This window comes from Numida meleagris, chromosome 2 (assembly GCF_002078875.1).
Source record: "Numida meleagris isolate 19003 breed g44 Domestic line chromosome 2, NumMel1.0, whole genome shotgun sequence".
Classification (NCBI taxonomy): domain Eukaryota; kingdom Metazoa; phylum Chordata; class Aves; order Galliformes; family Numididae; genus Numida; species Numida meleagris.
This window is the reverse complement of record NC_034410.1, coordinates 96,308,530-96,332,118: the sequence shown is the minus strand read 5'-3', so window position 1 is coordinate 96,332,118 and position 23,589 is coordinate 96,308,530. Positions and strand designations below refer to the sequence as shown.

Below are 23,589 nucleotides of genomic sequence, written 5' to 3'. Positions count from 1 at the left end.
CCAGCACTCACATAATAACAGTGATTATGAAAATGGGACACACGATCCAATCAACCACTTAATGGGAGTCCTTGTTTACATTTTCTTTTGTGGAAATGACAAAGTAAAAAAAGCCAGGAACAAGAATCAGCCCTCTCAGAGTGGAATAGCCTACTTGGGAATAGCATTACAAAGCAGTGATAGAGGCACAAGTATTTTTTACCATATGCAATAACATAAGACAGAAGCAAGAGTTCTGTCCCCAGTGCTGTCAGTGCAATACTTCTTACAAGCACACTTTCACCTAATTTGAGAGATTTTTATCTCATTTCTTAAGAAAACATTTTGATATTAAATAGCTAGAGAGCACACAGTATCACTAACAGGGAAGTTTTCTGGCTCATTAGATGCAAGAGGATTTCTTAAGTTGGTTAAAAAATTCTTAAGTTGGTTGGTATTGCTTCATTTTCACTCATCCATTTCTAGAATTTCCATGTATAAGTACCTCAGGATTTGGATTATAAATAACACACACCATTGTTCCCTCCCAAGAGAATACTTATAATGTTGGAAGTGAAGAAACCTAGCTGAGATGGACTATTTTGAGCCAAAGGATGTTTATGTAGCAGCCTGGCATGCCTCCATAGGAAAACACATGCTCAATCCAGTAGAAACCCATTTTTAATTGCTGAAAAGCATTTTCTGAGTTATAAATAAATCTTCATATCAATTCTTCGGGCTTCTACAAAGACACACAGTAATTCTAAAGACATCTTAAACAGCTTTCCACCCGCCATAATAAAGAGTCAGCATCTCTATTATTGCCCAGAGTACTTTCTACTGAGCACTTAAGGATAACAGATAATAAATCATTTTTGTAAAAAAGGAATAAATCACCTCTGTGGTAAAACATGGATGAAAGCATTCTTGAAAGCATAGAAACAGTAAATACAAAAGGAAAAGGGTCAAAACTCGAGTGGCACGAACTAAAAGCATGAAGAATTTATTGAAATATGTTTTCAAATGCTGTGTAAAACATTAAGCCTATGTATCTCCTTTCCTAGAGTACCTAATTCCTACATTTTAACTTACAACAAAATAAGGGCATGACAAGCCTTCAGATGCACAATTAACTGAATTTCTTTTCAAAGCAGCAGAAACCTTGTGAGCAAGTCCTTCCAAAATCAAAGTTGGTATTTCCAATCTACAAATTCATTCTTCGATGCATATAGCTTAATGAAACCAGAATGGTTGAAAGCACCCAAATTAGCTACAATATTCAAAACCTATTAATAATGCTGCTGGAAAAACTGTTAGAACTGGCTTACAAAGAAAAGACCAAGTTTCTTTCTCGCATTTTCAATGCAGAGAAAGATGTAAGTTTATAAACATCACCACTTAATAGAAACAGACATTAAGGACAAGTCCATTCTACCTGTTATTGAATATATTAAGATGTTACATTCCTTAAGCATTTCATTCTGTGTGAATATTCCTGTATATAGCTTTAAACGTCAAATTTACCATCAGTAGAACAAGATTTTTAGAGGACTAAGGAGGTAAGTGAATTTTGTTAAAAATTTCTAAATATAGCTTGAAATCAGCATTTTAGTTTTGGGAGTCTGGCATTTGTTTGGTAGTTGGGATTTTTTTTTTCTGAAGTTATTTTCAATTGCTTTCTGCATGTATACTTTGGGCAGCAGTTCTTTTGCGAGCAGTGTTTAGAAATTATTGAAAATTGAACTGGGTGTCTGCTCTGAAGCAGAAGATGTGTTTTTGGCTACAAAACACGCAACCGTGAAGTGCAAGCATTCACAATCAGGAGTTTAACGAATTTCCTCTTTCATGAGTATCGGATTACAATGTTCACTTAAATTCCCTTTCTTTTTTTTCAGAAATCTCAATACCATGTAATTTAGATGAGATTTAAAATTGAATGTCTGATTTAAGATATTTGGACTCAGTGGATGCTCAAATGGTCAACTGAGAGTACCAACACAAGAAGCCTACTGTTCAGTGGTTATGTAGGTTGACCCAATCCGTAACTTGATTATGTAAGTTAGATGACTAAAGTTAGTGTTAAACTTCAGACAATTAGTGCAGCTAAGAGTAAACAGTCTGCTAATAAAACAGATGCATTAAACCGTTGCATATGCATAGGAGATTTTTTGACACAGGTAAATCAAAACATCTGTAGAAATATTTTTTGCCATATTCATTTGGATCAACAGTGTTGAAAACTCTTAAATTATATGCGGTGATCCAAATTTGCCACTGTAGTCCTTCTGCATCTTGAGATTCTATGCCAGTATTCCAGATCACAAGCCCATCATATTTGTGAAAAAATTTCCTATTCCATTTATTTACCATTGTTTCAAAAATACTCAAAATAATGCTCAATTAAAAATTACTTTAATTTGGATTTTTCATCAGTTTATCAATCTACACATTTTCAAAACATATTTTTTCAGATATGTGTTAAATTAATATTTTTAGTATAGAAGAGAGAGATGTTTTGTTATGCTAAGTATTGTCTTCATTTAGAAGCAGTGCCATTTCTTTTGCCACTAACCAGTCAGCAAAATCCAGTCCATACCTGAAATTAATGTTTTTTTTTTTCTAATTTATACACATACTAGCTGGCTGCAGGGTCTTATTGTTTGTCTTTCAAGTCTAGGGTACCACAAATAAAGTTAATAAGACTAACTACATGTAAATTCACCTTTGTTACAGAAAAAAAAGGAAAAAAAAAAGAAAAGCCACATAAAGCTGTTATGTAGTACTGGTAGATTGCTAGATTACTTACCTAATCTCTAAATCAGAAGTTGGTAAGTAGGATTTTATACAGTTTACAGACTGATTATCCAGTTCACTGGAGAAAACAATCAGTGACTGCTTTAGAGATAATTTATATAGAAAACCACTGCCCAAATCACATGGCTTTACAATACATTCAAATATGTAACTGCCTCAAAAGCAATTCTCATCAGCAACCCTTGAAAAAACTGCTCTACTCAAGTTTTAAAGTACTTCTGGAGACACAAACATTATTTGCAATGAAGCTTCTTTTATAGTTGTTTCATGAAGAGTAGTACATTTTGCTATTTAATCAACTTTGTAATTGCTGATTTCAAGGATTACAAATAATAGACAGAACTTAAGACAGTTAACCAAATACATTTTCAGCTGCGCATAAAAGCTCGCGAATACAATTTTCCATATTCAACTAGCTTTATGGACGATTAAGTAACACTTTTGAAAACAACATGTTCAACTAAAACTCAAATAACTCAGTTTCATATCTAACTGAAGGAGGTGTTTCCTTTACTTCAGAAGAGGTTGGTATTTTTGATAGGCAAAGCAGTGTGGTATCTTAACGCTGATATACTGATCACATACAGTCTGAGTCGCTTCCCCACATTCAAGTATTAATAAAGTTTTATCTTAGCAATTATAGTTTTAAAGGATGTTAAATGTTTAAGAAAAAATAGAAAAAACACAAAAATTAAGATTTAAATACTAACCAAAATATTTCAGAGCGCATAGATTTTTTTCCCCAGCGTACCTAGCCTTTCAGTTTTCTTTCAAAACAAAAATTAATCTAGGTTGATACCATCCATTCCAGACTATAACTACAGAGTTTCTAATTCTATAGACTGTGTTCTATAGTTTATTTTCTATTGGGAAAACCCTACATGCTATGGACAGAAGTTGAACAAAATCAGTAACTGCTAGGTGTAAGGTGATAAGCTGGGAAGACAGATAGAAGAGCAAGAGGTAGGAAAGCTGGTCAGAGATTGTGACTGGGGAGTTGAGAAAGCCGGAAGAAGACAAGGAAGGAAAACATTCATGGAGGGAAGACCAGAAAACTCAAAAGATTTAAAAAAAAAAAAAAAAAAGACTTAATCAAAGGCAGTCAAGGCTTCAGGAGAAACAACAAGCAAAGCAAAAACAGAAACAGAAGAAAAGACCAAAAATATTATTCATATGAATTAAATTGAAAGGATTTTTAAAAAATAAAAGAGAAAATGCAAGTATAATATATAGCCACATAGTGGTTTTGTGCTCTTTTCTTTTTGAGTAAAGTTTTACTCCACTTTTGACTCTTTGATTTAATGGTGGTTTGGCTGGTTTTAGTTGAAATAGTTATAGATCTCCCGTTTATTTTCTATCCTCTGGACATGAAAAAATCCCTCCACATTTTCTGGAAAGACTCATATACACACACACAGAATTAAAAAAGGTGACAGTAATGGTGGTCCGAAATGGTTACATTCAGACATACTGAATTGACTCTAAAAAAAGAGAGGAGTAGTATGTCTCTCCACAACTGCTCTTGGCATCTAAAAAATGGCTCTGTTTGTCTTGTCAGTCACTTCTTGTGGTAGAGAAGGGGCAGCAAAAATAAAATGCACAAAGACAACATGGTAACTGCGCATTAAGCGGGAAGCTGCACCCAAATTCCTCAGTGGACACTTCCCTCTCATCTGTCACCTTCAGCACTTTTTAGAGAAACTTTACCTCACAGTACTGTAAAAATGACTGACAGCCTTACTTGGAGTGGGATTTCCTACCTTTTATGCTTGTTTTATTTATTTTTTAGCTCTATTATTACTGGCCCGAAGTAATACTGGATACTTACACAGTCAACATCAGCTACACCTACTCAGTTGGTACAGGTGCTGGCCCAAAATCAATATGTTAGTTTCTTAGACTGACCGATAGCAATGGGGTGTAAAATGATGTGGGGAAGTAAAAGAGTATGGAAAGACATGACAGAAATCTAGGAATTAAGGTATGAAGGACAGATGTTAAGCAGATCTCTTTCACAGCAACACTTCATGATGATAATTCCTTCAAATAGAGGTGAGATATTTGAACTGCGTAGCTAATACCCAGATCTCAAAAGAGCCCTAGTTCTCAACGTATTTATAACTCTGCCAAGACGCTTCAATGCTTTAAGACTCAAAATTTGGTCTAATTCAGATTTATTCCCATCATTATTTTTATTGGTATTCCGTATCATAATACCATGGTGTAAGCTCTCAGTACTGAGGGAGGCTGTAAGCAATTCTTGGACATCTTGACCTAGATATACCTATAAATCATATTCCATTTATGTATAACGACTAGCAGTACTACTACCTCGTGCAGTACTTTGCACTTCCTTACCTCTAGTTTAGCTGGAGAAACTATATAAACTACATACCTCTGTCAGTTAACACTACTATAATCACAGGAAATAATTATAAAATAAAACCAAAAAAGAATGCAAAATTGATTAATTCAATACAGATTCTCAACTAAATGAAGTAAGTCTGTGGCAGGATATAATTTTGGTAAGTTTTTCAAATATTTAAAAAAAGGACCTACATCTATCCTAACTAAACGAAAAACAGTGAGTCATCATAGTTAGGATAGGTCAGCACAGCACAAATCTATCTCTGTCTTGCTTCTCTCTACAAGAATCTGGAGGAGAAAGTGCTTGTCTTTTACAGCACCCCCTTTACAAAGCCTCGGTAAAAATCTGCATCAGCAGAAACCTTATACACAAACAGGTGGTTCTCTATTTTTCTCTCCTTCCTACTTATGCTAATGGTTAACAAAAACACTAGTAAAAGTTGGTACAATAAAAGTTATATTTCCACTTATAAAAATCAATATTGGTACTGCCACTATACCACACATAAATGAATAGTTCTTAAGCTATTTCTGAAACTTCTTGCGCTTCTCAGTAAAAAGGATGACAACTCACAGCATCACTCTAAAGCTGAACAGATTCCCCAAGAACTCTTCTCACAGAATTCAAGTTTTTGTACATTTCTTTCCTTAGGGAAACAAGAATGACATCTACATTCATATGCGTGATGAAAAAAAGGATGCTTAGAAGGAAGACTGTTTATAACACTCTAGAAAAGTCTGGGGAAATTTTCTGGAATCCCAACAGTTGTGGTTTATTTTTCCTTTTTCTTTAAAAAAGGGGTAAGAATTTCATAGAGGTCCTGTAAACTCATATAACACTATACTGAGAGTCTAGATTTTCCAATTTGTTTCTTTAGGAAACTATGCTGATTAAAATGGTATGAATTTCCATTAGCCATGATATTGAATTTGCTAGTAGAAGAATTATGGCAAAGCCAACATCAGAAGTTCCTTATATGCCTCCTTTTTGTTGGTAGTGTCATGGAACCAGATGGTTTTCTAAGGGACACCTTTCACATCATTTACATTACAAAGATGAGAGATGAGTCCATTTTACTTTAGCATTGTGTGGTATTTTTTTTTCCACTGTTGTCTGAAGGAGAATCAGGAAAGCACGAACAGGAATGAATCGTGTTGCATTAGTACATTGAAATTCAGTCATCTGCAATCTCATTCAAGAGGCTACTAGGTGAATAATATGTGAACATATCCTCACTGCAAATTCCACTAACAGATTGCAAATTCTTAAGTTTCGATACTGTTATACACACGCCTTTGCTATCTTTCAAGAAATCACTTCTTTATGCATACAACAGGTGCCTTACAAACAAGAAGAACATAATACTTGATAGAAATGGTTTCTATCTTAATAGGTTTGCACAATTGCTTTCATATTTACAATTATAAATGTTTAATAGGTATGAGATACACAGATGCTACTTGTCATCTCTACCAGAAAAAAATTTGTATTATTTTTTTAATAAAACCGTTGAATAAAGTAAATAAGGGTAACAACAGTGTTTACAGAAATGCCTAAAACATAGCTGAGTAAAAAGACTGAGTTCAAATTTAATTCTTAACAGTAACTACAAATCCAGCCCTTAAGTAAGATGCCTCTGGGGAGTCAGTTTTTCCACCTAGATCACTTGAGTATTCCAGGTGAAACGGTACCATAAAAGAAACTCTCAGTACCCAGCTGCACCTTGTGGGCAAAAAAAAAAACAAAAAAAAAACACAAGCATCAGGCTTGAAAGTCCTTCAGCACCTAAAGCACCTAAGCCAACTTACAGTTTAACTACCGTGACTGAGTTTATAGCATGTATTACAAATTAGCTCACTTAAAGAGGGAAAAACCCAAGACTTTACTTTATACTACTAACCAAAACTTTTGCAGCCACCATGTCCACAACAGATTCTCAAAAATGAATCAAGGAACATCTTACCTTGCATCGTTGTTTTTGTGGGTTCTGAAAACAAAGGAATGAGCAGGAGGTAGATGAGGTAGACAAAGGAGAGTCCATTGTAACGGAAAGCACAGGCTGTGAGAAAAGAAAACATACTGCTTAATAAAGATAATTAATTTAACAGCACAGAGTAATTACAGTTTGAATTTATTTACCATAGCACCTTTTCACCACTTTTAATATAATTTCTATGCAAGTCTTCAAGTTTCTGCTTAAAGCAAGTAATGAAATTAAAACACTCTTGAAGTATTTTATATTAATACACATTTTAAGCTTAGCACTACAGACGCAAGGTACAGAGACTTTGTATGGAATGATGGACAAAGTCAGTTGCTAGCATAAAGTTTCACATTCCTCATCCATAAACTCAGAAAACCATCCTCCATAAAAATATACAGAGATGCATAAATCAGAATTCATGGGTTCTCTTTAAGAAATTGCCAGTATTTAAGGGAAGGATCAGTGTTCTCAGTCAGTCTAGTACCACCAGCAATAAATTTCTTAGAATTAATAACAAATAAAAATAACTTGGCTGGTAAACTTAAGTTCAGTACATTCCCTATTATCATATCTTGTTTCCTGATCTCCATTCATCTAGTATATTTTTTTCTCTAGAGATTAGTGTTTTAAAAAGCTACTCAGACACTGTAAAAAGCTATGATCAAACATGTTTAGCAAGGTAAAAGATTAGAAAACTGCTATGGTGTAGTTACAATTCTGCTTTGTAACTTTATTTGCCACATACATGGATTCTTAAGTAGAATAGATTCACCTGGAAGGGACCAACAAAGATCATTGAGTCCAACTGTCACATTACTATTAGGAGCTTTATCCAAATGCCTCTTAAAAAAATCACAGACACGGGCCATCAACCACCTATCTAGAAAGCCTGTTTTTGTCTCTAACTAGCCTCCTGGTAAAGAATTTTTTCCTAATTTCTAGTCTGGACCTCCCATAGTGCATCTTTGAGCCATTCCCACACATCTTGCCAAAAGACACTAACGAGGAAAGATGAGTACTTCTACCTCCAGTTTTCCTCCCCTGTAAGCTGTGGAGAGCAACGAGGCCAGCCTCCTTATCTTCAATCTTAAAAACCCAATGTTCTCAGCTGCACCTCTTCATAGGGCATTCCCTCCAGCCTTTTAACCAGCCTTGTTGCACTTCTCTGGATGCATTTAAATATCTTAAATATCTATATTATTAGATATTTCATTATTAGATATTATTTATTAGATATATTATTATAATATCTATATTATTATATAAATATCTATATTATAGATAAATATCTATATTAAATATCATCCTTTTTATATTGTGCAGACCAGAACTGGACACAAAATTCAAGGTGAGGCCATATCAATGGTAAATAATGGCGGGATAATCAAATCTTTTGACAGGTTGGCTAGGCGTATTTAATGCACCCTAAAATGTGGTTTACCCTGATGATGCCAGGGCACACTGCTGGTTCACATTAAGCCTGCTGTCATCAGCACCCCCAGTTACCTCTCTGAAGGGCTGCTCTCAAGCCACTCATCTCTCAATTTGGTTTTGTGTCCAGTATTACTCAATCCCAAGTGCAGAATCCAGCATCTGTTTTTGAACTTCACACCACTGCTGATTCCCAGTTCTCCAAGCAATCTAGATCACAGAATCAGTAAGGTTGGAAAAGACCTACAAGATCATCCAGTACTACCGTCCACCTACTACCAACAGTTCTCACTAATCCCTGTGGCAGGCCTCTCTCTCATCCTTCTAGAGTCAACAGCATTTCACAGCTTAATATTATCAGCAAACTCACTAAGGATGCATTCAAACCCAGCATCCTTATCACTGATAAAAATGTTGAACAGAACTGACCTCAACACTGAACCTTGGGGAACACCACTAGTAACCAGTCAGACATAGCCCCCTTCACTATAACCCTTTGAGCTTTACTGTTCATCCAGTTCTCCATCCAGTGTAGCATGTACCTGTTCACCTCACACTTGGGCAACTAGTCCAGAAGAACACTGCGAGTGATAACACCAAAGGCCTTGCTAAAATGTAGAAAAACTACATCTACCATCATCCACTAAGTGAGTGACTTTACCATAGAAGGATATCAAGTTCTGATACTCAAAACCATTAAGAACAAGTCACTGGACATGAAATCAGCTTCAGTTTGTCTCTGATAAAACAACAGAAAATGAACCAAAAAAATTAACTCGTGATCATTTGCAGTTTCTTTGGCATTCACAAAGGACTCCTTTGCAAGGCAGCTGTAAGCAGACATCCACCACATTTGAGGTCAATGGAATTCCATCAATAGATAAAGCACCTGCACAAATGATTTCTTGGCGAGCCAGGTGGCACAGAAATTTCTGGATATATGGGTTACATTGGTAACTTTGCATTTTTGAGTTCTGTCTCAAAGTTACTGTAATTTTAGCATTTAAGGTTTGTTACCTCTCCTCAAAATTGTCTAATCGATTAGCAAAATTAATTTCAGAAGAATTATTCTTGAACTATATTTACCTTTAAGTTTACTGCTTTCTGTTTCTAGAACTGAGAAGACTGTGTACTCAAGGCTTTTTTTCTCTCTGCAACTGTATGAACTGGACTATTAAAAAAATTATTTTCCCATAAAAACCTTCCCTTAACTTTCATCATATAGTTTCTTGCAGAATTATCAAAATATTTTGAAGATATTCTTTTATATATATATATATGCGTGCACGTGTGTATATATATTTCCTAAACTGAAAGTGATAATTTTATTAGTATCCAGGAAGCCCTTAGTTTTCCCTTTCAGATACATGTGTTTGCCTAAAAGGAATACTAAATGCAAAGCTTGAATAGGTAAAGACACCACACTTTAAAAGTCCATACGCACTTTCAGATTTTCAGATTTTTTAAACCATCTTCCTCACCATGTTAACTAACAGCCTCTAGTAAAAAAAACTCCAGAAATGTGATTTTCATCTCAGAAATTCAGACTTTTGAAAATCCTATGGTGGCAGTAATGCACAATTGTGAAAGGACATAAAATACAACTACTAACATACAATATATGCATATATTAGAAGTAAACTCAGCTTTTTAGAATAAGCTGGTTTACAGTTTTTAACTTTAAGGCATCTCCCCTTGGGGAGAAATGAGTGCTCTATAACACATAAAATTGAATTCTCCATTCATAAGTGATTAGTTGAAATATTTTTGTTATAATGCATAACACCATAAAAAAATATATATATATACATATATATAATCTTTAAAGCTAGGATCACAATGACATCTAAGACAAAGCTACAAAGCTATGACAATTTAATTCATCTTTATCCCCTAGGAGTCAGAAAACAAATGTGTACAGAAAAAATATCATGCAGACTTATAAAATTTTCAGTAAAGAATATCACAAATTATTTGTAGCAGAAAATAAAAGCTAGAGTATCCTATATTTCTTGCATTCAATCATTTGATCAAAAAGATAAGAAATTAGTCACAGATAACTGATGTTTATATTTTACCATATCTGTAAATGTATTCATAATTCTCCCACTATATGTAATATATATCTTTGAAAAAATGTATATATATACACACACTCAAAAAAAAATCTCTGAAGTCTGCTCTGCTGATTTATTTTCTGGAGTAAAAGAGAACAGAAATCAACTCTGAAGTCTTGCAATGGAGAACATTAAAAAGTATATTTTCATAATCTTTTAAGAAATGCACTAGTGATTACCTCATACAGGTAAAACAAATCAGGTAAGAGGGTTAATTTGATTATAATACAAAATGTTTCCAATTACGCTACATTCACTAGATTCTGTTTATTGTCTTTAAAAAGTCCTCAAGGAAAAGTAGAAGTATTAATATAACGATTTATAATTTCTGTTAGATAAGAGTATCAGAAATTGTTAGGTTGAAGAACCACTCCATTGCCAGCCTTTTATTTGCTTTTCAACTGAAGAAGAATTGATATTACAGCTACGAATTCCTAGATTTCTAACATTTTAAGAGTTGCTTGTATGTTTCTTGGCATAGTCAATAAAAACTGTCAATATCTGTAGCGATCGGAAAGATCAACACAATGGAAAAGGCATTAGAAAAGAGGTGGAAGGACCGGCACAATAGAAATTTGCTATAAAGGACAGGAAGATGATCGCTCACCCATATCAGAAGATACTGGGTTCAGATGGAAAAGCTCCACCAAGGAGGGATCTCCAGAAGGAGATCCTCCCTCAGTGGCAGCCAGCCCTTAAAAGAGGCTTAGACTGGGTCTTTCCTCCAGGTGCTCAATCAGTGGCTCAGGCTGTGACTCAGCAGTTCCCATAAAATATTTCAGCATTAAAAGATGACATTCATAATTATATGTTGCTTTATCCTAATTTAAAACAAAAACAGAAAACTTGAAACATGCATTTCACTGTGATTGCACAAAGTCGTGGTCTAAAATTATGTGAAAAGGATATATTCCTAAGTGAGATACCTTTCAAAATTGTGTTTTCTTCTCCTTTTTTTCAGCAATACAGTTTTAAATGTCCCAGACTACATGCTCTGTACATATGCACTCAAAACCAAAAGAAGGGATTCTGAGACAGCCCACAATTTGTGGCTTATTAGGGAACACTGATAACATTTGACCAAACTATTTTAGCGTGAACCATATCTTTAACACAGAAATAGCATGAAAACTATTTTTCACTTTTTTAAAAAATAAAGACAGAAATTTTAACTCATTCTTAAGATAAATATGTGCTGTACCAAGAACCACCTCAAAAAAGGAATTTCAAATAGTCCCCCAGTTACACCTTTGGAGTTCTCTAAGTGCACAATTAAGTCCTAATTCAGGTGACTGAATTGGACTAAATTAGACAATTGTTTCTATTAGATGTAACATCAACAAGACACTGGTGTACACCCAAGATGACAGAGTTTTGGAACTAAGGACCAAAGAGTAAAATAACTGCTAAATTAAACACATCTCCTGCAAATCAAAGTACTATACGAAGCCATCCTTGTATGCCTATCATGAATAATTAATTCTTACATTAATACAATTTTTCCCTTGGATTGTCCATCAGATGCTGTCCCAGTGACGTGATTATTAAGCCTGTTCACTGAGCTGTCCTCCAGTCAGATGTTACACAGAAAGTTTCCATATCTTCAGAACATTCGAGACTTTAGGATTGTTTTTATTTAAAATTATATGTATTTATTTTAACCTCAAGCTCCAGAACACCTTATTCTTCACTGTCTAGGGTTGTTATATGCTGAGTCAGGGCTTGGAGAAAATGACCCCAGCAGGCAGAATTCTCTGAATCTTTGCAGGGAGGCCACAAGCTCAACCAGTCCCCACGCAGGTCCCTGATGCCCCTGGTTGCCCCACTCTTCAGTGAGGTGGGAGGACAAGGCCTCTACCTGCCAGCTACCTGCCCTGAGGGAGCTGGGGGTGATCGATCCCATGGCCTCTGGTTTATTGTTTGGGGAAAGGCCTATTGTCCTGTATGTACATTCCTTTATCCACTCCATGGTTCCAAACAAACTTAGTTCTCACTGGCAATAATGCTCAATTCAAATTTTCTGGGCAACATTTTAAACTGTGGTAAAGTGAACTATATAGACTTTGCACAAGTTCAAGAAAGAGAAAATTTTAATTCTAAAAGAGAGAAGGACATATAAAATTTATAGAGTAAGAACAACTCCAAGTAAAGAATTTTGTAAGGAAAATGAGTTAAAGAAAACAATTTTTAAAAATTTAAAAATATGCACTACCAGATATTGGAGATAAGAGGCCGAGACTGCTCAGTAGACTGTTTTACTGCTGCTTGTATCTACATAAAACTTTTATTTTGAAGCTTTCTATTTTTGCTTTCTATTAATACCCTATCTTAATATCAACCACAAATGTGAGAAGAAATGAAAACAGACTCTTACTCCTTTTTATATGGGTTCATGCACATAGCGCTCTTGAAAACCAACAAAAACAAACACACGTGAGCTTACACAAAATATTAGTAAAAATTAGTAAATTGTCCTGCAGTATTTAGTTACAGCCCCAGATGCCTTCGCTGGTCAGAGAGGGGTGGGTTTGAGGAGAAAGCCCATAAATATCACATCCAAACTACAAAGCGTAAGGGGTTGTATGTGGCTTGTGCTTTTGCTTTACCACATAATCAAGTGGTGAAAAGATAAGCTCATTCATTATTGGCTGGATAAAGTGATCCATTATTAAATAGGCACACAAGTGAATCCTCTTGGAAAAAAAAAGTAGCTGTCACTCTTGTCTCCATCCGTCCAGGTACAGAGGAAAGCAAGACCCACATCTCTGTTTCAACTCAGACAAAAGTTCAAACCTTATTAAATCTGTTTCAATTTCTCACTTCCACCTAACACAGGCATGACTGACCAAGAGCAGTAAAAATAATAGAACAAGTATATTTAAAATTAACTTTGCTGGTCTACAAATAACCATGTTCTGAACAAGAAATTTAAAGATGAAATATATCATTCTAGTTTCTGTTTCAGAGATACTCAGATTTTTCCTATAAAATTCTTTACAATATCAAGGAAGAAATTGCCACTTGTAACATTAGATATGTTATAAAATAAGCCAAAATAAATAGAAGAAAAAAACCACCACTGTTTATAAGAAGAAAACTTTAAATGTGACAAAATATGTCCTACTTCTTGAACTCTAGATTGTAAAAACATCAAGTATCTGACAGGCACAATGCCCAGTGAGCTTTAGCTATCTGTGAACTTTATCTCTTCCTCATGAAATTCTGAAGAAGGGGATAACTCCTGGCACAGTTTTGCTCTCACTCACTTCTGCGTAACTCCCCTTAAAATAATGCTTATGACATACGAGATTGGAATTAAACATTGCTGACAAAATAGTTAAGTGAAATACATATAACCTTATCATCCCTTTAGAGCAAATGAATGATTATAGCCTACAGTATGCAGTGCAGAACAACACAGAACTATGCTAGCTTAGGGTAAGTTACCTCTTACATCTTCCACATGGTTCACATCAGCACTTTTATAATCACATTTTTTTCCACTGTTCCCTGTCCATTAGGAGAGATGACTGCTGGACAGTGAATAGTTTTTCACTGTATTTATTTGTTTTTACTCTTTTTTCCTCTTTCTTTCTCAGAACAGCAGTGTCAGTGTAGTTTCTCTCCATCAGAAATCATCTGTAACCAGTTATAACTTTGTGGCAGACTGTCTGGGAACTGAGTGCAGAGAGAGACGACAAAAAAATTCTATTCTCTTTCTTTCAGCTCTAGAAATGCATTTTTGGTACAGCAGTCATACTTCCCAGCTGTTTTTGAAATGAGGAAAATGAACAAAACATCTCAGGTGTGAGCACAACACAATCACCTTGCTCAGAATAATGTTGTGGGTTTTTTTTGTTTGTTTGTTTGTTGTTTTTTTTTTTTTTACAGACTACTCTCACAAGCAAATCCAATGTCAATAAGCTTTATTGACATGACTAGGTATACAAGCATTTCTGAAGTAAAAATCATGATGGACACCATCATCACTAAATTTTATCATTAGAAAAATCTACAGAACATTATAACTCATTTCAAGTTCAATTGTAGTCTTCTACTGTCCCTTACATTGCCTTCAGTTTTTGACATTTCTACATTGTGTCAGTAATTCCTTACTCAACAAATCAATCTGACAAAGTCAGTTGGTGGTTTTTTTGGTTGGCTGGTTGGATTTATGATTTTTTGATATTTCTTTACTTTCAATTCCAGTCTTTTCCATCACAGTGGTTAAAGCTCATTCCAGGCACTCTCCTTCCTCTTCGCCCACCCACCTTGCATGAGTAACACGCCAAAATAAATTCCGCTCAGCAAACAGTGGTCCTAGCCTCTGCCCCAAAAATGAGGTTGGCAGTGAACTTCCCTTTTCTACATGACAAAATTAGATGGCAAATCTGGGATCTATGTCATCCTCAGGCTTTATAACCAGGACAGAATGCCAGCCGTCAAAACAGCGAGCACTCAACTAACTGAGCTCAGGAAGACTGCCCACTTCTCATCCCTGCTCCAATAGCTGCTCAGGAATTTTATCTGGTGCCTGTTGTAAATGCATGAGCTTGTTTTCTCTCTCCAAGCTTTCCATTCTCTTTCTAGGAAGGTAACTGTGAACTGGAGAAACCACTCTGCTCCTCCTTCATCTTCATGGGATGAGAAAAGCATGTTCCTCGCCCCTTGGATATCCAGGAAGAGCAATCTGCTTGTGCTGCTACAGTTGCATAACCCTGACAAGACTCAAACTAAAAAAATAGCAAAAAATAGATGACAAACAAACATGGCTACTGCTAAACAACATCAACCAAGCACAGATATGGAGACACTTTTACAACAGAGAGCTTTCCACAAGCAGATCTCCACCTTCCTTTATAGCCACTAAGAATCTATTAGTTACCAGGAACAGCTACTGTGCCAAATTCTCCCAGCAATTAGAAGTGAAATTTTCAGCATATGTTTCTAATCCTCCACAGCTATCCAAACTCATCATCTTTTAAAACACAGAAGCCACTGTAAATCAACTGACATAAGATGCAGAAAGAAGCATAATTTTTTTTCCCAGCTGTCGCTGATGCTTACACCAGTCCTAAAAAAGCTCTGAGTCAGAGGAAGGACGTGGCAAAAAAACTAACGCAGACAAATGCCTCTAAGGAATATAAACATGACTAAACATCAGAGAGGTGTTAACACTAAAAAAAAAAATATAAGTGTCATTAGTGAAGTTACAAGTAGGAATGCAATGTTTAAAACTCTGCCATTATTTGTTCCAGTAACAGATAGATAAACTTCCTTTCTTGGTCCATCACTGGAAAAAGAGCTCAGAAGGTTGAAACTGAAAGTTATAAATCTGGGCGATGACACAATGCTTCAGAGAGTGCTACAAAGCCACTGTGTTTACCGAGGGAAACAGAATTTCAAAAATAGTTATCTCCAGGATATGTCAATTGTCTAAAAAAAGATTAAAATCCTTAGTTCTTGTAGACACTACTCCCAGTTGATGTTTCTTGTACAAAACAATATTTGTTGTTGTTTAAAGAAGAATTGTGCATTTCTTTCTCTCCTTAAAAATATGCAAAGCATTTTTCCCTTATTGTGAACATGTCAAATTTTAATATGCTAGAAGAATATGCTCAGGAATACCATGAATTGCCTTGCAAACTATTTCTCATAACAAGGTAACTGCAATGGATTCTGGAGAATCCAAAGAATCATGGAATCCTGGAGGTCTTACTACTGCAAATCTGTTTTGATGGATAAAATTATTATTTAAACCCTAATAAAATTCACCTGAACATGACCATAGTACATACTATGAATTTTAAATACAACACTTACCTAGCATTGGGTGAAAAATATCTATCGCAAGTCCTAACAGAGACAGGTCTATATCTTGTCCAGTTTTCAAAGAGAAAGACAACAAGCATATAATCAGGTAAGAAAGCAGAAAACATCTTCATTTTCAATTCACTTTAAGTAGAAACACTCCCCAAAAATCACAAGGCACACATTAAAACTGTATCTGTTTCTATGCATATCACTAAAGAATTGCTTCCTCCATCCAAAGTATTACAATCTACATTTGGTCATCAGTTCAGCTTGCCAAATCTCTGGTACTTGCGGGAGGTCTTCTGCGTGTTGATGCTCCATTACAGGCCATATGCAGCAATGTTTTATTCCCCTGGAATAATAATTGCAAAAACTCCTACAGACCTTAGATAAGCTCCCAGCCAAATTTTAAGAACAAGACTGGAAATTGAAAATGATTTAATACCTCCTTCATGTTTATATAACAAACCATTGTGTCCTTATCCAAGAACATTTGAATGTGGGAAGTTAAGAAGAAGTTTAAATTGAAGAAAACTTCCCACGCAGTTAGTAATTCTAATATGTTTATAACTAAGCTCAATATAAAGTGTGACTACGTATTTCTCTGGAGTCAGGCCACTGCTCTGAAGATACCCAATGATACTACGCAGTGCCATTTCAGCAGAGAAAGAAAAGCTGTCACATCCCAACAAGAAAATTAGGACTCTGGGTTCACCACTACTTGAGCTTCAGTGCTCCCAGCGGAGCCAATCGTGAAAGAAAGGTCTGTTGCACAGAAAAAAAGAGACAAAAACTTGTTTCCATTAGGTCTGTTCGAAATGCATGAAGACTGGTACAGATAAACTTAAGGGTCTCCTTCTCAATCTTCACTCTCAAAATGCAATACTGCACTTTTCTAATTAAAAAATAGCCCTCCCTCAAAAAACAAACAACAATAATCAAGCAAACAAAAAAAAAAACCAACACAGCATCTCTTTAATTGGGCAACATCTCAAATTTAGAGCAATGAGTCCATTGAGAATCCCAGAAGATCCCTTTCTTGAGAAAGAGCCAAAGTATACATCCTGAAGGATTAAAAGTAAGTGAAGGGGGCATTAAATTTGATTTAAACATATCCTGAAAATTTAAGAAGGATACAAACAGAAAGCTGTGTTTCAAGCAAAAAAAACAACATGTTTTTCTTTGCAGTCTCAGCAGAGAAGCCAATGATCCCTTACTGACAAGAGTTCTATATACAATGAAGATAACAGCAATACCTAATTCCTTGTAACTTTATTTATAAGTATTCTTATTAGTATAAATTTTTATTTCATCAAGAAACTATTTTAGTCAGTAAACCTACGAAAATTTATTCCAGTTAGGAACATAAACCAATGATTTTAAAGTGGTCTTTATCAGTAAACTGACCAGAAATAGTCTTGGATTATGTTTATAGTGACAGAGAAGAAATGCGCTAGTATAAGCTTGATGTTGGGTTTTGCTTGACCACAAGGGGTTCCCTTCATTAACAAGTATATCAGCGTACAAGAGCCAGTCAGTTTGTCAGGACTGTGCTGACTTGTTTCACTAGAAAAACAACTGATTTCTGGCTTTATTATAGGCAGTTAAGAGACATAAGTGGGAAGATGAGGAAAGAAAAACAGCAGCCACTACAATCTTGAGAGATACCTAACTTAGCAATGCTGTTGTGTTTAAATGTTGCCAGGCCAAAAGAGAAGAGGTTACTGGAGAGACAAGTTCTTTCTTCCTAAAAAGACGTATTAGCAGTATTACTTATGGTTTAAAATAATTAACTGAAATAAATTGGTTTATTTATTTTTAAAACCACGAAAAGTGAAGATTATTTTTCAATTTAAAAAAAGGAATAAATAATGCCTGAAACATTTATGGCATAGAAACTCCAGCTGTGAAACTTTTTCCCACCTTATCCATCCCTACAAATCTCCCCCATAATTGCAATTAGCTTTAAAGCACATCAAGCAATTGGTGTAGTTCATTTTGAATATTCAAGAGTCCTACAATTTTCTTTTATCACTGAAAGAATTTTGAGAACTAAATTGTCCTGAATCTAAAACTTCCAATTTAACCATAGCTACAAGAAAATACACCATAAAAAAATTAAACCCCTGATCCTGAGATCAATGTACATTAAAGAAAGCTAGTGTCGGTGTGTTTTCATAATCAGCAATAGATTGTAAGTATATGATTGCAATAATTCATTTACTCTTTGATTAAGGCATCAGTGCCTACTCACAAAAATATAGCTTTTCTGTAAGAAATACTGTATGTCAACACTACCACCAAATTTCTACAAATTTAGAAGATTCTCAGGATTCCACTTTGAGAACAGTTCTAGCACAATCCTGCCCAATTTTGATCCCTAGTAAATGCTCTGTTTTTTAGATAATTGCTTAAAAAAAATATCCAGAACACTACTGACTTATTTTCAGCTTGTATATTTGTACACGTAGAATATGTGGAAATATTCTGTAACATGTTCAGATGCACAGGCACCAGTTTCCACACTGTCTATATGCAGGAAAAGAGTCTTCTTTAGGGCTAGAAAATGAGGATGTGTGATGATATTTTCACTTCAGCTATTAAGCTGAGGTGAAATTTATATCTTATACACATGAAGACAGACATCTCAATGCTCTGAAAAACCCAAACTACTATATACTAAAGACCAAGACTCTTAAAAGGTACCTTGTCCCATCATCAGCATGAGTACAACACAGCGCATCACTGCTGAGAAGGTAGAGAGGAGAGAAAATGTCAGTGGCACACGAGCAGTGAAATAATTGGGAATGTAACAGCCTTTAGGCTTTTCATGAAAAGTACCAAAGTCAACTCTCTCTCTTCATATTAAAAATCAAAATGACGTTTTACATTTTGTTTCTTATCCTTCCTTAAATTTGTTCATTCCTCTTCACCTGGGTCCAGATTTCTCTGAAGAAATAATTTTAAAGATCAAAAGGAAAGGAGTAAAGTGTGGAAATTCCCAACACTTCTGTGGAATATTAGAAAGAAAAGTGTTTTATAATAATTATCAAACAGACGCACACACCAAATTGTCTCTCCGAAAGTGCATGGAACAGAAAAAAGTACATGGAAATCATTTTGGTATTTCAAGCAGGATTAGTACCTTCTTATGGGGTACTCCAATGCGCCTGAAAGAGCAGGCACCTTCAGTAAACAAGACTACTTAAGTTAGGAGAAAGGGAAATATCCTTACCTGTTTTACACATATAAGAAACCAAACCACAGAAAAAGAGTTGACTTTACCACGTTTATATGGGAGCAAACTGACCCCAAGGTCCTAAACCTACACCTGCAGTTCCAAGAGCACTACCTCTCAAGAAAGAAATACTCTGGTCTCTTCTCCAAAGAAGTGGCAGATGTATGTACAAGCAAGATTTCAGACCCAAATCAGTTATCTTTGAATCACATTAAAGCTACAGGGAACCCTAAAGTAGAAAAATCTCTCTCCCAGTCATATTTGAACCATTTTCCCTATTTATCTTCCCTTACTACTTGCATCATTTTCTGCATGAGCCAGTCACTAATTCCTACTCTGTTCATTTTCTTATGCTATGCTGACCACTGCGGTGTCTCGTCAACTGGCAGGAAAAGATGTGTATGTGTCAAACACTGCCATGCTTTTTGAGATAAATGGAAGTGGTAGGAGGAAGAGTAGCACTCCATGGATGCAGCTCCAGCACCAGAGGACAATACTACTTATATGCCCCATTATGACAGAGCTAACACTCTTCACCTGCCTCCCAACGCCTTCATTAGCAGCCTTACACAGGCTTTAAAAACAAGACTGTCCTATAACCAGGATGCTTTCATTCAAGTAGAAAAATACATGTAAGAACATGTTTGTTAATAGTAGACTGCATTAAAGGAAACCATTATTCTAGTATTAGATTTCCTCAGCATCCTCAACTGTATCTTGTCTAAAACCTATGGTTATTTCTGCATTTATGATTAAACTCCAAAATTTTTGGCACTCACCTCAGAATTGTGCAAGATGATGCTCATTTGAGAAATGAGTGTGTTTGCTTTCCTGGTTGTCTTGCATTTTAAGGTAACAGGCTAGTTTATATTTAGGTTTGGTGTCACTATCTAGTAAGAGAAAAAACCTAGGTTTTACAGAGAGAGTGGAAGGAAATTCATACTTTACTCCAAACAACTAAGTGCTTTTTCTTCATTCTCTAAATTAAAAAGGAGTTCATGAGGTCTCTCCTTCTCGTTGCCCCATCTTGCTTTATTCCTCCAAAATTCACAGCATTCCAGATACATCACAGTTCTAAATTAAACGATAAAATTACAATAAACATCACATAATGATCTCAAACAAGCTAATCACAGTTAATAACACAAAACCTGCAGCAAGGCTTACCTGAGCCTCAAGGAAACAACAAGTACTACAAGAAGCTCATCCAAATGAGCAGTTAATAGGCCAATCCTGCACACCCATATTTCATGGGACAGACTCATAATTCAATTTCTACATTTTTGTTTATTTAGCTTATCTCTCCTGCCAAAAATGCAATTATTTTTCTGAAAACGAATGCCAACCTTGTGAGCCAAAAGCAATTTATCAGTTTGTAACTCAGAAATACTTGAAGAGTTAAAAAAAGGCAAGTATTAAAATGCTGATTGAAATGTGTATGAATGGTTTGATTATTACATAGAGTCCTGGAGTAGGGAGAGGGGAGCACATCCTGTTTTGTGGTTAGGAAAAGTTGGCAATCTGAATCTGACCCCCACCCTTTTTTGTGTGATCTCTGCATAATAAATCTGACATTTCAGAAGAAAGCTTCCATTCTCCTCCAACAACCCTGTGCAGAGGAGTAAAGAAAAGTGGGTCCTCCACTCCATTTTTTCATTGGTCCTCAGGATTTCCAAAAATAATACCCTGCCCACATGTTGAATTAGACTTTCAGTTTATTTGCAGGCAGCAGAATCAGTAGATTTCAAATTAGCTTCAGATGCTGTGAGTGAGGAAATATCACTTCCCTCCAAATTCAACATCTAAAAGTTTTTTTGTGTTTTTATGCTTATTTTTGAAAAATTATAGGCCAAGAATTAGCCAAGCTCTAAATCAATGCTTCTTTCAAGATCAAAACTTTTAAACTTAAAGAAATCCTTAATCTTGGTAAAACTTGGGCGCTAACGGTACCCAAACATTCCACCTCAGCCCCATCTGCACTTATTGCACAGAAGAAGAAAAACACAAATAAGACCATAGAAGGTAAACACGGTACTGAAAATGACAGATCATCTCAGATACAATTATGAAGTCTGTAGTTTTAAGTCAGTATCAAATGAGTAATTTCTGATTCTATCCAACATTACATTTTTACCAAACTTAGTTTCAGAATACTGCAAAAAAAAGATGCACTCTGTACCTCTGATAATTTCTCAGTGGACTTGGGCTTAGGAGAGGAGGGAGGAGAAGAAAAAAATCCCCCTCAGAACAATACAAATCTCCCCACCAGGTAGGCACATTGTATTACTGCAACACAGGATATGTTTGCCTCAGGAGAAGTACACTTCATGGTTCAAACATCTGTGATTTCTTTTTAAAGTACATCCGGAGCATACAAAAATACAATTGCAGCATATTCTCAAATATCTGAATACTTCCATTAGAACAGTTTATGTCTGGGAAATCAAGATTTAAAATAAATATTGAGCCAAATCCTAAAGCCTTTAACCTGGGCAAACTTCCATTTACCAAAGTACAACAAAAAGTCAAATTCTTCTCTTTCAGATTTAAACAGATTCATCCACATTTCTTGAATTCAGATCTGTGCATTTGAAAGACCATCTGCTGCTACAAATGGAGTACAAGTCAAATTCCAAGACTGTTTCAATACAAAGCCTCAGAGCTGCTAAGGATAGAGCACCCAAACAAGAAAACAGACAGTAAATTAACACTACAGCACTGACATAATTTCAGTGTTCCTGAACTAGCCTGTTTGTTCCTATTATTAATCCCACAGGAGAAACAACAACTTGACAGAAAAATACTCTTTGAAAAATTGAGACAATAAATTTCAAAAGACGCTCTGAATAGTGGTTTTTTACATGTTTCCATTCAATCCATTCCTCTACAAAAACTCCAAGTCAACCGGGTCAAGCTGCTTGTTTCCAGAAAGTAGCAACTTCTCTGGTTCATAGGGATACAAAAGAGAAGTGGATGCTCCTCACTTCCACCCAGAAGCATAAGGACACAAAACACCTTACCACAAACACCATCAACAAACTCAGCTAGATGTAAAACATGCGCTGACAAGAGAGGTTAGTTTTAGATAATGCAAATGTATAGCTGAAGGAAGATTCAAGGACCCCATAGTTTGTGCTACTCACATACCTCAAAGAAATTTGGAGAAGTATGTGACTATGAAGAATAAAAAATAAAGGATGTTTTTTATGGAAAGAAGGGATGCAGAGCACTGAGGTTATAATAAGCAGAAATCAATTCTGCATTCTGCACTTAAGCTATTCCTGGAACGCTTTTTTTCCCTTTGTGTTCTTGAAACACCACCAGCAGCAACACCAAAGAAACAGAACCCAAAGAATATCCCCCTAACAAAGGTAATAAAAAAAATAATAATAATACAATGATACATGTACATGTGCTTGCACACACTGCAGGCTAAACCAGATATTCTCTTGCATCAATATATTTCATGTAGTCTAACAACATGTTTGGATGCCTCATGTAATTAGAAACCAGGACAAATTAATAATAATGAGTAGCTGGAATTTTGTTATACAATGTTTCAAACATACCCCCCCACAGTAAATGTGGATTAAGATATCTCAATATCTGGAGATCAAAATTTGTCATGTATCACATCAGGTATGATGACTAAGTTTGTCCTTCTAACTCTACTTTGTGATGAAAAGCCAGTTGATTTTCTCCCTGTACCCTTTGCAAACATGCTAAGAACTGTATCGTGATGACACATTAACACTACTCATTTTTTGCAGCAAGCAAGTTACTTTCATTGCTAACCATCTTTTATCAAGGTCTTGCACCTGGGTTGAAACATCCACTACCAAAT

At 35.5% G+C, this 23,589-nt stretch overlaps 1 protein-coding gene across 1 annotated transcript in view; it reads right to left on the bottom strand.

The window, feature by feature from the left end:
- Positions 1–23,589, bottom strand: part of PIEZO2 (piezo type mechanosensitive ion channel component 2) — a 296,323-nt gene that overhangs the window by 233,647 nt on the left and 39,087 nt on the right. The window contains exon 2 of the mRNA XM_021388274.1: positions 7,125–7,220. Coding sequence (XP_021243949.1) covers positions 7,125–7,220 — 96 coding nt within the window. The remainder of the gene's footprint in view (positions 1–7,124; positions 7,221–23,589) is intronic.